This window comes from Colobus angolensis, unplaced genomic scaffold (assembly GCF_000951035.1).
Source record: "Colobus angolensis palliatus isolate OR3802 unplaced genomic scaffold, Cang.pa_1.0 Scaffold32, whole genome shotgun sequence".
Taxonomy (NCBI): Eukaryota; Metazoa; Chordata; class Mammalia; order Primates; family Cercopithecidae; genus Colobus; species Colobus angolensis.
In genome coordinates this window covers 336296-351266 of record NW_012116488.1, presented here as the reverse complement: position 1 = coordinate 351266, position 14971 = coordinate 336296, and the positions used below count along the sequence as shown (strand labels likewise).

General features: G+C 55.2%; 1 protein-coding gene across 2 annotated transcripts in view; it reads right to left on the bottom strand.

The window, feature by feature from the left end:
- Nucleotides 1-14971, bottom strand: part of BRF1 (BRF1, RNA polymerase III transcription initiation factor 90 kDa subunit) — a 102484-nt gene that overhangs the window by 9494 nt on the left and 78019 nt on the right. Inside the window, exons 6-14 of one of the 2 annotated variants that reach the window (XM_011951376.1) lie at nt 13713-13862; nt 12473-12566; nt 9939-10065; nt 9589-9628; nt 9407-9499; nt 3600-3866; nt 2003-2064; nt 1084-1231; nt 931-986 (exon numbers count right to left, since the gene is read on the bottom strand). In XM_011951376.1, coding sequence (XP_011806766.1) covers nt 931-986; nt 1084-1231; nt 2003-2064; nt 3600-3866; nt 9407-9499; nt 9589-9628; nt 9939-10065; nt 12473-12566; nt 13713-13862 — 1037 coding nt within the window. The remainder of the gene's footprint in view (nt 1-930; nt 987-1083; nt 1232-2002; nt 2065-3599; nt 3867-9406; nt 9500-9588; nt 9629-9938; nt 10066-12472; nt 12567-13712; nt 13863-14971) is intronic. The other variant, XM_011951378.1, reaches the window with a different exon arrangement.

The window sequence follows — 14971 nt, the reverse complement described above, 5'->3', positions numbered from 1 at the left end:
AAACCCGGGAGGCGGAGCTTGCAGTGAGCCAAGATCACGCCACTGCACTCCAGCCTGGGCGATAGAGCGAGACTCCGTCTCAAAAAAAAAAAAAAAGACAGACAATCCATCCCAGCGCAGCCCAGGTCAAAGACAGACAATCCGTCCCAGTGCGGCCCAGGTCAAAGGCCCCAGCTGCCCGAAGACCCTGGATCTCATTCTAGGAGCTGGAGCCACAGACCACTTCAGGGCAATCAGCCTGCACCACCCCTGCTACCCTCCCTGCATGACAATCTTCCTACGTGGCCCAGCAAGGCCTGGGACGTGCTGTTGGGCGGGGCGGAGTGCTTAGGTTCCTAACTCCCTGACCACAAACTCCCCGGGTCCTCCTGAGTGGGTAGGCCCCACATCCGCCCTCCTAGACACCTACAGCTTGGTCCGAGGGACCCCAGTCTCACAGGCAGGGAACTGGCTCCCTGTGTTTTCTCCTGCTCAGTCACTCAGAGGCTCAACCACTGCTGACTGCACCATGAGACTGAAGGCACGTTCCACCCTGGAGTAAGCCAGCTGAGCCAAGTCACCATGACGACTACAAGGCAGGGAGGCATTACAGTCGGACCTTCCCAGGTCATTAGAAGAGCAAACGCCGGTTACACAGGCAGGAACCCCAGCATTCAGCCCCGAGGCCCGACACAGTCTGCCCTGGTGCTGTGTCCAGAGGGTCACCCCAAGGCTGAGCACACGCCCTCCAAGGTGAAGCCGACGGCTGGGCGCCTGTGGCCAGCACGGGGCAGGACCTGCGGGTTAGGGACATCGGTCTGGGGTCCAGAGCACATGGCCTCCAGCTGTCTACCCTGGCTCACACGGGGAAGGGACATTCCAGAGACATTTGCCCGCCCCCGTAACCTGGACACTCCCAAGAAGGCCAGGCCCAGCGTCAGAGGCGCCCACCTTGTGCTCCTTGTAGATGCCAAGCTCCTTCTCTTTGGCTATTCTTGCTTCTTTTTCTAAAAGTTCAGAAAAGGGGCTTGTGTCACTGAGGGCCCACGCCCCAGGCCTGCGGACTGTGCACCCTGCGTGTGAGTGCAGGCGGGTGGCGCTTACCCCTCTGTTCCCGCAGGTACTCGGCGTTCTCCCTCATCCACAGCTCGGCCTTCACGCGGGCTTCCGACTCATTCAGGATGTACTGGGCGAGCACAGGGAAGTGGGGCTGGCTTTTAGCCTTCGCGCACCAGGGCATGCTAAGGTCGTGCTGACCAGCGGGAAGTATTTCCCCCGTTAGAGGAAGGGGAACCAGGGCCAGCCTCTATTTAGTGCGGAGCCTGGGCTGAGGTCTCCCCGCTCGGGGTGAGTTGGGGACCTGCTGCACCTCTGCCTGTCCCAAGGCCAACCAAGCAGACCACACCTGTGAGACCCTCTAGGACAGCCTGCAGGCCCTGCCGACACCAGGACCCTGGCCAGCCAGAGTGCAGGCTACAGGTCCCCACAAAGGGACCAAGTGAGGGTGAGAGCCACCCACTCAGGAGCAGATGGGCCAGGCTGGAGGGGTCTGAGGCACCACGTGGCCATGAAATCAGGAAAGAAGACTTCCTGCCTGACAGCAAGTATGTTGAGATAAACTGCAAAGAGCTGGTCCCAATGGCTGGAACCCCTGAGGTCTGGGGACACACAGTGCACGTGGAGTCAGTGGGTACCCTCTTGTGTCTGGAGACCCCCTCGATGGGCTGACCCTGGGGTCACTTGTGCGATCTGTGCTTGCCACAGTCTACATGCCCAGAGGGCCGCAAGGGCCAGGTGCAAAGCCGGGGGCCTCCCGACAGGCCGCCCTGGAGCCAACACTGGACAGGAGAGTGTCTGGGGGTGGGTCCTGGGAACAGTGGCTAGAAGGCCAGGAGCTCACTTCACCCAGCGGGGTGGGCACTGGGCAGGGGAGATGGCCAACCCTGCCTGGCCACTCAGGGCTCCTTGGGCTGCAGTGCCCTCCCAAGCCTGGCCCCTCCTGGGAAGGGGTGCTGCCACTCACCCTGTCAATCTCCAGGTCATCAATGCCACTGAGGTCCAGCTCACCGTCTCCCGAAGCATCTTCTGGAGGGAAGCACAGCATCAGCATCACTCAGCACCAGCTCTCATGACGGGAGCGCAGCCACCACCTGGGCTGGCTTAGGACCCTGGCTCTGGGTTAAGGGTCTTCTAGAACCCCACCCCCTCCTCTGCACCAGGAGGTCACGCCCTGTTTCCCCACATGGCCACGTCTCTTTAAATGCTTAGCTAAGGACGCTAAGTGAAGACAGCAGGACGCCAAACTCAAGCTATGAAGGAAAATCCCAGCACTCCTGTGCTTTTTGTAAGAAAACAACTTTTTAAGATTGGGAGACAGAGGCTGTCTGGCCCCAAAGACCGAGGGAGGGCACGGAAGCTGGGCAGGAAGGAAAGGCCAGGCCACGGAGTGAGATGGGGGTCTGCGCTGGGGGGCGCCAGCTCCCTATCACTGAGCCCATAGGTCTAGGGATAGAAATGAGGGAATAGAAATAATTCCAGAGTCCAGGCCCAAGGGAGCCTTCCATGATCACACTCAGAACACTCCAAAACCTGCCTGTCACCCCTGTCCAGCCCCACGTGGTCCAGGCAGCATCTGCACAGCCTGGAATTGGGACAGCCTCTCCTTGCCACAGCCCCACACCACAGCTGCCTGCCCCATGCTGCCAACTCAACTCTGGCACAGAGATGGACTGTCTGGGGTACTCTCCTGACACGCTGTTCCACGGCAGAGGCCTGAGAGGGCTCCTCTCAGCACTCAAACAGGCAGCCCTCAAGGCCCCCCATGGCCCTTCCTCAGCCAGAATGGCCCTTTCTGCTCAGGGTCACTGTGCCGCTGGCTGCCCCGGGAGCCTGTGCACGGGACTCCCCTCTGCCTGTTGCTCTGTATGACCCGCCTGGGTTCCACCCACACAGCAGCCCCAGTCATCAGGACTGTCTCCACCCCCAGCCCAGAGGTCACTCGATAAATATTTGCCTGACTCCTCAACACAGAGGCCAGGCCCTGGTGCCCGACAGCAGGCAGGGCCTGAGGATGAAGCACTGCAGGAAGGTCCAGGCTTTCAGCCAGGGAAGCCTGTCCTGGCAGGGATGGGAGATGGGACCCACCTTTCTCCTAGAGCTCCCAGCCAAATGGGCAGGGTGGAGGGGGCATGACGGGCACGGTGGCCTGGCCTGGGCACTATGGGACAGGGGGGCCTCGTCATTGCCATGACCAAGCTCAGCAAATGACGCTCCCCAACCATGCTGGACAAGTGGATGAGGTGTGGAGCTGCCCCGTGGGACTCCTGGACGCAACTTGTGGGCTCTGTTCTCCATGGCCGCTGCGGCCTGCAGGCGGTCCCAGTGAGGGTGACGAGACCCACCGCCTTCCAGCATCGGCACACACCCAGTTCTTCACGCCAGGACCACTGACACCCACACAGCCCCACTAGGGGGACTGGTGGTGCCCCCACCCAAGCCCACCGCTCGAAAACACACCTCCCGACAAAGGATGGCAGCATCCAGCTCTCCCTGTGAGAGGGACACATCGGAAAGCTCCCCTGATGACCTCAGCCACCCCCCAGGGCTCCATCAGAACTCACTGGGGTCGCTGCTCTGAGAGGAGATGCATTCGCGGATTGAATCTGAGATGCCTAGGCTGGCCGCAGTGGGGAGGGGGTCCAGCAGGGACCCAAGGGCCGGAGGTCTGCCGCCCCACTCGGAGCTTCCTGCTGCTTCCGAGCTGCCGGGGGTGCCGCCAAGGAGCTCCCGGTACAAGTCCTTGTTCAGGTGGCTGGCCGCGGCCTCCAGCTCCTCATCCTCTGTGTCCTCCTCACCACACAAGCTGGACGCGGTGTCCTCAGCGGAGCCTAGGGGTACACAATCCACACACCACCTGTTAACCAGGCAGAGGGCCAGGGCGCCCACTTTTGTGACAAAAAACAATGCTACCAAGCTGCCAGGTAACCCAGAGAAAGGCTGTCGCTGCACGGTGCCTGGCGGCCACGTGCCAAACAACGAGCCTCAGCCCACACCTCGCACTGCATGCGGAAGTCAGCTCAAAGCAGATCACAGACCTAGGGGGAGTTATTAAAGTACAGACATCTCAGACAAAAACATAAAAGAAAAAGTTTGTGACCTTGGATAAGGCAAACATTTCTAATGGCTCTAAAAGCAGAATCCATAAAACTGATAAAACAGGTTTCCAAAAAATTAAGAACTGCCCTTTGAAAGACATCCTTAAGACAACGAAGGCAGCCCACAGGCTTATCTGCAAATCTCACAACTGATAAAGGACTTAAATCTAGAAAGATGAAGAATTCCCAAAACTTCACAAGAAAACACAACCCAATTAAAAAATAGGAAAAAGAGCTGAACAAAGGCTCCCATGAATACGACACATGGGTGGTAAACAAATACATACAAAGACCTCCTCCAGTCCTGAAGGAAATGCAGATGAAACCACCACCAGCTACTCCTTCACAGCTCAGAATGTCTAGCCCTGAAACAGCTACTCCTTCACAGCTCAGAATGTCTAGCCCTGAAAAGAAAACCGGCCACGCCTCCCAGGCGGGAGGAACATACTCCCCTGGGCTTCCACGCATGGCGACACCCCTCTGGAGACAACCCGATCATTTCTTTTTTCTTTTTTTTTTTGAGACAGAGTCTCACTCTGTCTCCCAGGCTGGAGTGCAGTGGTGCAATCTCCACTCACTGCAAGCTCCACCTCCCAGGCTCATGCCATTCTCCTGCCTCAGCCTCCTGAGTAGCTGGGACTACAGGCGTCCGCCCCCATACCCAGCTAATTTTTTTTGTATTTTTAGTAGAGATGGGGTTTCACTGTGTTAGCCAGGATGGTCTCGATCTCCTGACCTCGTGATCCACTCACCTTGGCCTCCCAAAGTGCTGGGATTACAGGTGTGAGTCACCGCGTCCAGCGGACAACCTGATCCTGATCTTTTTTTTTTTTTTTTTTTTTGAGACGGAGTCTCACTCTGTCCACCAGGCTGGAGCGCAGTGGCACGATCTCGGCTCACTGCAAGCTCCGCCTCCTGGGTTCACGCCATTCTCCTGCCTCAGCCTCCCTAGTAGCTGGGACTACAAGCGCCCACCACCGCGCCCGGCTAATTTTTTGTATTTTTAGTAGAGACGGGGTTTCACCGTGGTCTCGATCTCCTGACCTTGTGATCCGCCCGCCTCGGCTTCCCAAAGTGCTGGGATTACAGGCATGAGCCACCGCGCCCGGCCCCTGATCATTTCTTAAAGACAGACAGGTCGTGGCCGCCCACTTGAGCCCAGGAGTTCCAGACCAGCCTGGGCAACATAGCAAGATCCTGTCTCTATGAAAAAATGAAAACTTAGCTGGGTGTGGCAGTGCCCGCCTGCAGTCCCAGCTACTTGGGAGGCTGATATGGGAGAGTTGCTTGAGCCCAGGAGGTTGACACTGCGGTGAGCTATGATCGAACTACTGCACTCCAGCCTCGGTGACAGAATAAGACCCTGTCTCAAAAACAACAAAAAAAGACAGACACACTTGCCTTTCACATAAGCCAGCAATTTCACTCCTCAGCAGCCGACCCAAAAGGAAATCAACGTCCACACAAGGACTTGTACACCGGGGTTCAGGAGCACATCTGAAACAGCCCCGAACGTGCAATGTACTCCAACAGACGAACGGCTACAGGACTGCCGACTGCCACGCCACAACAGACAAGCACAAACCATTGATGGACTCAACATAATCACACCGTGAAAAAAGCCGAAGGGAAAAACATACTGCGTGATCCTACTTGTACGGAATTCTACAGAATACAACTAACTTATAGTGACAAAAAGTAGCTCACTGGGGGCCTGGGGCAGGAGGGGGGGCGCTGACCAAGGGCCTGTGGACCCCGCAGGAGCCACAAATCTGTGGGTTTTCCTGGTTGTTGCTATGGCTTGACAGGTGTGTGCAGACGTCAAAGTTCAGAAATTAAACGGCGCATTTTAAACATGAGCAGTTTGTCATAAGGCAATTACACCGCAATAAAGCTGTTAAAAATCACCCAATGGTGAATCTAAAAGACAGAAAAGAACTTTCATGGGAGGAACGTGAATCCTCCCCCTTGAGCTAGGTGTTCATTTTTTGAAACTGCCTGCTGTTGCCACAAGTAGCTCTAAACTAACCTAATAATGCCGCACCCAATAGCTTAACGATGTACGGCCAATCACAAATAAATATTATTGTAAGCCAATGAGAATTCCTCACAAACAACTTTGTATCCATCCAATCACTGTCCCTTTTTGCCTTTAAAAAGCTATCTGTGGCTGGGCATGATGGCTCACTCCTGTAATCCCATACTTTGGGAGGCCAAAGTGGGCAGATCACTTGAGGTCAGGAGTTCGAGACCAGCCTGGCCAACGTGGCGAAACCCCGTTTCTACAAAAAATACAAAAATTAGCTGGGTGTGGTGGCGCATGCCTGTAGTCCCAGCTACTCGGGAGGATGAGGCAGGAGAATTGCTTGAAACTAGAAGGTGGGGGTTGTGGTGAGCTGAGATTATGCAACTGTACTCCAGCCTGAGTGACAGAGTAAGCCTCCGTCTCCAAAAAAAGAAAAAGTCCATGTGTAACCGCTGCTCACCAGAGTGTATATTCAGGGCAATGAGATGTGTCCTCTCTGGCTGCAATCCTCAAGCTTGACCCAAATAAATTATGTAGATTAATTTTGCCTCTGCTTCTTCCTTTAAGGTTGGCAAAACTCATCTTAAAATATCCCACTCTAGATTGTGTGTGTGTGTGTGTGTGTGTGTGTGTGTACTGGTGACAGGGTCTGGCTCTGCTGCCCAGGCTGGAATACAGTGGTGCAATTATAGCTCACTGCACATCGCACTCCTGGGCTCCAGTGATCCTCCAGCCTCAGCCTCCCGAGCAGCTAGGACTACAGGTGCGCACTCCCACACCCAGCTAATTTTTAAATTTTTGTAGAGATGGGGTCTTACTATGCTGACCAGGCTGGTCTTGAACTCCGCTCAAGCAATCCTCCTGTATTCGCCTCCCAAAGTGCTACGATTACAGGCATGAACCACTATGCTTGACCCACTCTAAGTCTTAGATTACTTTCTTCTGAATGTGTTCCAATAAAATTCCTGGCTAGCACTGAGTCCTGGAGGGGTCCCCGTGGTGAGCAATGGCTCCTTGGGGGAAAGCACCTGATCCCCAGAGAGCAGACGTCAGTGGGTAATGACCTCTGGACACAGCAGCCTCTTAGAAACCCCTCCCCGGGCAAGTGGGCCCAGACTGCAGGTGCCAGGAGCCTTGGGGGCTCCAGCTGCCACATTCCCTGGACATGCACATCCCCAGACTGTTGGCTCTGCCCCGAAAGTACCTCCAGAGTTTGACCACGATGGGCCAGGTCTCTCACCCTGGGTTCCTGCAACAGCCTCCCCACCACCTGCCTCTGCTCTCAGGCCCTCTCGTGGCTCCTGCTACCCTCAAGTGAGAAAACACAGTACAGAATACAAATCAAAATTAAAATTCTAAGCCCCACACCAACCAAATGGATCCCTTCTCTTGACCAAAGAGATTTCAAAGAAACCTGAAAAACTAGTTCAGACCACGATGGGAAGTGGGGGCGGGGTCAGACATGCCTCATTATACCCTCTTACACCCCCTCTCTTTGGAGTTCAGGAGCAGCTCATCAGCATTAACACCCAAACAGAGATCCAATGATTGACCAAACAGACCTTGTAGCAACAGATAACCAAATTCCAACCTGACTCTAGTATAGCATCAATGACAGGTAGCAGGCCCTGAAAGAAATCAAAATACTTTACCCCAAAATATCTTTGACATATTTTGAAATGGCCCTGCAAAGCTGTTTTTTGCAGTGGAAACTTACATTCTTTTTTTTTTTTGAGACGGACTCTCACTCTGTCGCCCAGGCTGGAGTACAGTGGTGCAATCTCGGCTCACTGCAACCTCTGCCTCCCGGGTTCAAGCGATTCTCCTGCCTCAGCCTCCCAAGTAGCTGGGACTACAGGCGTGCGCCACCATGCCCAGCTAATTTTTGTATTTTTAGTAGAGACGGGGTTTCACTATGTTGGCTGGGATGGTCTCAACCTCTTGACCTTATGATCTGCCCACCTTAGCCTCCCAAAGTGCTGGGATTACAGGCATGAGCCACCGCACCTGCCAGGAAACTTACATTCTGTAGAGAATCCCCTTCCCTTTCCAGGTCTTTTTCTGATCCTGAAGAGATTTGCTGAGACTAGCATATTTTAAAGGTCTGAATAGGGGCCAGAAGCAGTGGCTCACGCCTGTAATCCTAGCATTTTGGGAGGCCGAGGCGGGCAAAGCACGAGGTCAGGAGTTCCGAGACCAGCCTGGCCAACACAGTGAAACCCATCTCTACTAAAAATACAAATAATTAGTCAGGTGTGGTGGTGTGTGCCTGCACTCCCAGCTACTTGGGAGGCTGAGGCAGGATAATCGTGTGAACCCAGCAGGTGGAGGTTGCAGTGAGCTGAGATTGTGCCACTGCACTCCAGCCCAGGCGACAGGGCGAGACTCTGTCTCAAAAACAAACAAAAAAGGTCTGAATAGGAAAGATTTGTCCAGGGACAGTGGCTCATTCCTATAATCCCAACACTTTGGGAGGCCGAGGCAGGCAGATCACCTGAGGTCAGGAGTTCAAGGCCCGCCTGGCCATCATGGTAGAACCCTGTCTCTAATAAAAATACTAAAATTACCAGGGCGTGGTGGCGGGTGCTGGTAGTCCCAGCTACCTGGGAGGCTGAGGCTCCAGTCACTTGAACCTGGGAGGTGGCGGATGCAGTGAGCCAAGATGGCACCATTACACTCCAGTCTGGGTCAAAGAGGGAGACTCTGACTCCAAAAAAAAAAAAAAAAAAAAGGAAACCTTTCCATTTATTGCCTCTAAGGGTGGTCACCTACAAGACTTCATCTATGTAACAACCACCTTGGTCTCCACAACTCTCTTACCTTAATCTAGACACTTCTTTCTGTTGATTCTGGGTCTTTAGATAATACCTTAACTCTTTCAACCAATTGCCAATCACAAAACCTTTGACTCCACCTGTGACCTGTAAGCCCCGCCCACCGCTTTGAGTTGTCCCACCTTTCTGGATCAAACCAATGCACCCCTCGCAGGAGCCTCTGCAGGGAGGGGATGAGGTGGGGGCAACCTGTACCAAGAGCCGGAGTGCCACAGCCCAGCGTGCAGCCTGAGTGTCTGAGGAGGAAGGAAGGTCATGGGGGGAGGCAGCCTCAATCCCCAGGGCTATGCACATAGACCAGAGGGCCCAGGAAGAGTGACAGGAGGGACAGGGTCAAAGGTCAGCTGGTGGGAAAGGTGCAGGCAAGGGGCACACAGACAGGTCTCGAGTTCTGAGGCCAGGGCTGGACTCACCATCTTTGGCCAGGCTGGCCAGGCTCCCCTTGGCCTTTGGCCGGCTGTTTTCTAGTTCAATCTCAATTGCATCCTGGTAACTGGATATTTCACCTTAAGTCGTAAGTTAAAAGCAAAAAGTCAGCAAAAAATCAATTTTCCCAACAAAACAGAAGCATTGTATGGGAAGATCAGTTGGTTACCTTCAACCTCCTCCAGTTTTTTTGACAGGACTTGTTCAAGCTGAAAGGGAACAGGGCAAAAGGCTTCGTGAAGGGAGGCCCGGGTACACAGTGTAGCCTCTGGGGTGCCCCGTGGGCCCCGGGGACCACAGGCCGCTGGAACTTAGGGGTACGCAGCGGTGGAGGTGGAGCTATGGGTCTGCGTCCCCTACAGGAAGATGTGGCACTTCCCAGAGTCTGTGCGAGGTGTGTCCCGGAGCCTCGGGCTCTGGCTGGTCACAGCACTGAAGAGCGGCTATGAGGATACGGGTGTGCAGCTTCCCTGCAAGGCTGACAAGCCCAGCACAGACAGACGCCAAGGCTGGCGCTACCTGCTTCATCCGCAGCTTCCTCTGCCCAGCTGTGTATGAGGGGGGGTCGCACTCCTCCTCCAGGTCGATCTTCATGAACTCATCGATGGTCAGCTGACTGGTGGGGGTGTCTTCAAATTCCGTGAGCCTAAAATGGAGCCGGACATGGGAAATGGAGCTGGCAGCTCCCAAAACGCCGTTTAAACTGAGCTGCCGGCTCGGCGTGGCTCACACCTGTGATCCCAGCACTTGGGAGCCCAAGGTGGGCGGACTGTTTGAGTCCGGGACTTTGAGACCAGCCTAGGCAACATAGTGAGACTCTGTCTCTACCCAAAAAAAAAAAAACATTAGCCAGGTATGGTGGTGCACACCTGCAGTCCCTGCTACTTGGGAGGCTAAGGTCAGGGAGAATCACTTGAGCCCAGGAGGTTGAGGCTGTAATGAGCTGTGATAGTGTCACTGCCCTTTGACCTGGGCAGCAGAGTGAGACTGTCTCAAAAAATATATAAAAAAATAAAATACGGCCGGGCGCGGTGGCTCAAGCCTGTAATCCCAGCACTTTGGGAGGCCGAGACGGGCGGATCACGAGGTCAGGAGATCGAGACCATCCTGGCTAACCCGGTGAAACCCCGTCTCTACTAAAAAATACAAAAAAAAAAACTAGCTGGGCGAGGTGGCGGGCGCCTGTAGTCCCAGCTACTTGGGAGGCTGAGGCAGGAGAAAGGCGTCAACCCGGGAGGCGGAGCTTGCAGTGAGCTGAGATCCGGCCACTGCACTCCAGCCTGGGCGGCAGAGCGAGACTCCGTCTCAAAAAAAAAATAAAAATAAAATAAAATACAAGGCCAGGCACTGTGGCTCATGCCTGTAATCCCAGCATGTGGGAGGCCGAAGTGGTAGGATCACCTGAGGTCAGGAGTTCAAGACCAGCCAGGCCAACATGGTGAAACCCTGTCTCTATTAAAAATAGCAAAAATTAGCTGGGCGTGGTGGTGGGAGCCTGTAATCTCGGCTACTTGGGAGGCTGAGGCTGGAGAATCGCTTGAATCCAGGAGGCGGAGGTTGCAGTGAGCTGAGATCGTGCCACTGTACTCCAGCCTGGGCGGCAAGAGCAAAACTCTGTGTCAAAAAAATAAAAAATAAAAATAAAAACAAATAAATGAACTGCGCTTGCCAGACGTTCCTCCATGGGGCATGGCAGTCAGGCCTTGCTCCTCGGCGCCCAGGTCCCTTCTGGCGGCTTCTCTACCCCCACCCGATCCTGCCCGGACCTCTGCTCACTGGGAGAAAGGCCCACAGGCACCCTTAATCACTCACAGAGGACCCCAATCCTAGGCGGAAGACTCACAAGGCCTGAAGAGAGGAGGCTGGGCTAGAACCTCAGCACCTGGCAGTCGGGCAGGAAGGGGGCTGCAGGCCTGTGAGCCGTGGGGCTCAGTTCTTACGAACGCCTCTACACGCTACACAACCTCCAACATGCTCAATCAAAGGCTTTTTACAGAATCTACAGTCAGATGTTTAAGGTTAAATACTTTCCAGCTGCTTTTGGAAACTGCCACAGGACACGATCTCAGCTGAAAAACAGCAGCCGTGTGTTTAAGATTTGTGATAAATGTCACAGCAGTTACAGGTTGCAGCAACCCCACTGTCACTTTTACCTTGCCAGAGTCTATGAAACGGGGCTGCCAGTGCAGGTGAGCTGTGAGGAACCCCAACAAATACCACCCAGCAAAGCAGGGGTGCAAAGCCCCGCCCCTGCCTGCCTGGCTTGCTGTGCCACTCATTTCAATTGATGCAGGGACCACTGATGGAACTCTGGCTTCTCACTGGGACAGCGGTCACCTGGGCTTTCAAAGTCCAGGATGGACCACACCAAAAAGGAGATGGACCAGACTTCTGACGTCAAAGACAGCCTCCTGCCTGTTTGTGACTCGGGGCAACTTTACACATCACCCTCCGCCTCAACTTAGAAACACAGGGATCAGGCCGGGTACGGTGGCTCAGGCCTGTAATCCCAGCACTTTGGGAGGCCGAGGCCGGTGGATCACGAGGTCAGGAGTTCAAGACCAGCATGACCAACATGGTGAAACCCTGTCTCTACTAAAAAATACAAAAGTTAGCCGGGCATGGTGGTGCATGCCTGTAATCCCAGCTACTCAGGAGGCTGAGGCAGAAGAATCTCTTGTATCCAGGAGGCGGAGGTTGCAGTGAGCCGAGATCGCGCCACTGCACTCCAGCCTGGGCGACAGAGCGAGGCTGTCTCTCAAAAAAAAAAAAAACCAAAAACAATAATAATACTACAGGGATCGGAGGAGGAGGATGCCTCCGCGGGACAGGGCCGGCCCCAGAAGGACTAGCAGGGAACTCTCTGGAGGGAGGCAAGGCATCCTGCCAGCATGTCCAAGCCGTGGTGTGACAGGGGCTGGGCTAGGTCCTGGCCAACAGCCAGGCGGGGTACAGCAGGGTCCTGGGAGGTGGCACCTGCTCCGGCAAGCAGGCCTGCGCTGGACTGACGAAGCATCTGCGTGGTGCCCATTCCATGAATGAGAGCCCCCTACCTCTTCCGCAGCGTGGACTCACACACTTTGACCACACTGATGACCTCCTTCACAGTCCTCCTGAAGTCATGCATTCTGGCTGCAACTAGGAGTGCTAGAAAGCAACGAGACGGGACTCGTCAACCACTGCGGGGAACCAGGGCAATCGTGTATCTGTGGCCCAGGAAAACACTGCGGATCCCGGTCAGGGAGATGATGACCTGGGAAGATGTGCCTGTGCCAGGGCAGTGAGATCCTCACTTGGCGTGGCTCGTCCTGAACAACAAGACCCTCTCTATCTTATGGTTGGTGGTGGCTGCATCCCATTCCATTTTCAAATACAAGAACAATTAAAATGGAGGTTTCCGAGAGCTTCAAGTAATCCCTCAAAGCAAACAAAATAACTTTAAGATGACTGTGCAGGAAACACAGGTTGTGATGGGAGCTCGGGATTTTGAGGATGCGGAGCCAGGTCAGGTGGGAAAGGGGCGAGGCCACAGCTGGCAGCTGACACAGGTTCACCAAGGCTACAGTGGGCCCAGAACCTCCAGAGCAAACATGGAGATCATGGGTGCAGATGGAACGGCTTCTCAGGTGGACTGAGTTCTGCTGTCAGCAGAGTGCAGGGACGCTGGCACCTAGCCTGCTGGGAAGAGTGGACTCTGTGGGCATGAGGGTGAGGGCCCTGGTGAGGAGCATGGGCCCTGCCGACCTGGGGCTCCAATTCCAGGGTTGGGGTAGTTGACCAGGCCATGGCCACATCCACCCACCAGCACCAAAGGCAAAGTGAGAGTTTGAGTGACAGCTGGAACCTGGGGGAACACAGAGGTCCAGCTAGAACAACCGCCCAGCTGGGGGTGGGGGATAGCCTGACAGCCCTGTGGTACCCTCATAAGCAACAATCTAGCATCTCAGACGAGAGAGGCCACACCACTATCTGCGTCAGGAGCCAGGCCCCACAAGACCATTGGCAGGGATGGCTGTGCAGCCGCACCCCAGAAGTAGGCAACCTGGGGTCAGAGCCACTCTGCCCTGAGGGTTCTACCCCTTATGCCAGGACACACAGAGGCCAACGGGGCAGCCAGGAGGTCCTGGAGGGCTGAGGACCCCGGTGGGCCAGTCCAGTGTCAGCCACGGGAGGCTGGAGGCAGCTCTCAGTGCTCTGCAAACATGCGGCACAGCCCACCAGCACTCAGGCGTCAGGAAAGTGTGACGCCAGGACCCAGGCCAGCATCCCCCAGACAGGCAAGGCCCGCTGTACCTGCTCCGCAGAGGCCCGAGGGGCGCCGGCCTGTGTGCATCCAGTCCCGCTTCATCCTCTGCAGGAGCCTCAGGGCAGTCATGGACACCTCGTGGTTCTTCTCCCCGAATTCCAGTAGGTGCGCAAAGCGCGGAATATACAGGCACGGGTCTGCAGCAGACACGGCGCCTCAGTGCCTGCCTCAGTGCCCGCCTCAGTGTGCCACAGCACGTGCACAGGTGGCCCAGACAGCCCAGGGGTGCGGTGACCTGCACGCGTCTTTCCGGGAACCCACGCCCCCCAGCAGTCCCCCTCCCCTGGACAAAGCCTCTCTGACCCGCAGCTGGAGCAGTCATGGCACTGAACCCAGGAGAGCCACTGGCCACCTGCTGCCAACCAGCCTGCTGCAGACATGCTGGGGCCAGGCAGCGTGCCCCTACTGCACGGCTGCCCTGCTCAGGGCACAGAGGGGCTCACACCCAGCAGCCTTCCCTCCAGACCATGCTAACAGCACCACCCCCAACAACGGTCCCGGAACCCTTACAGCAAGACAGGCATGGGCTGGGCACACAAGTCGCATCAGCTGACACTCATGGGTGAGAGGAGGACCCACTTCTGGCATCCCTACCAGCATGGCAGTGCCACTGGGGCTGTGTGTGCACACTGAGGTCTGGTGCTGTGCACCTCTGCCAGCACGGCACAGTGCTGCGGGAGACGTGCCTGGAGCAGGACAGGCCGGGTGCTGCGCAGCCTGGGCCCTGATCGACTGCATGGACCCAAGCAGCACTCCCCTACGCCGAGCACGAGGCTGTGATGTGACTCCATAGGGCCCTGCTGTGTCCCACCAGACTCAGGTGGCTATAACTTGCATCCCTTCATACTCATGATGCGGCCCCCCTTTCCAGCTGAGCGTTTCTGTAACACGAAGGATAAATGCTTGAGGTGAAAGATGCCGCATTTACCCTGATGTGATTGTTACACACTGCAGGCAGCATCCAAATACCTCATGTGCCCCATAAACATAGGCACCCACTATGCACCCACAACTACAGATAAAAACAAAGGATTTTTGGTGATTCGGCTGCTAAAACAGATATTATTCAGAGAAAAAAATCAAGATAATTTAAAATAACATAATTGCTAAGATTTTTACTAATTTTCAGTAAGATAAAATCATCGGAACTAAAAATAAAAAGAATGATGAAAAATACGGTTATAAGCTGGGCGCAGTGACTCACGCCTGTAACCCCAGCACTTTGTGAGGCCAAGGCGGGCAGATC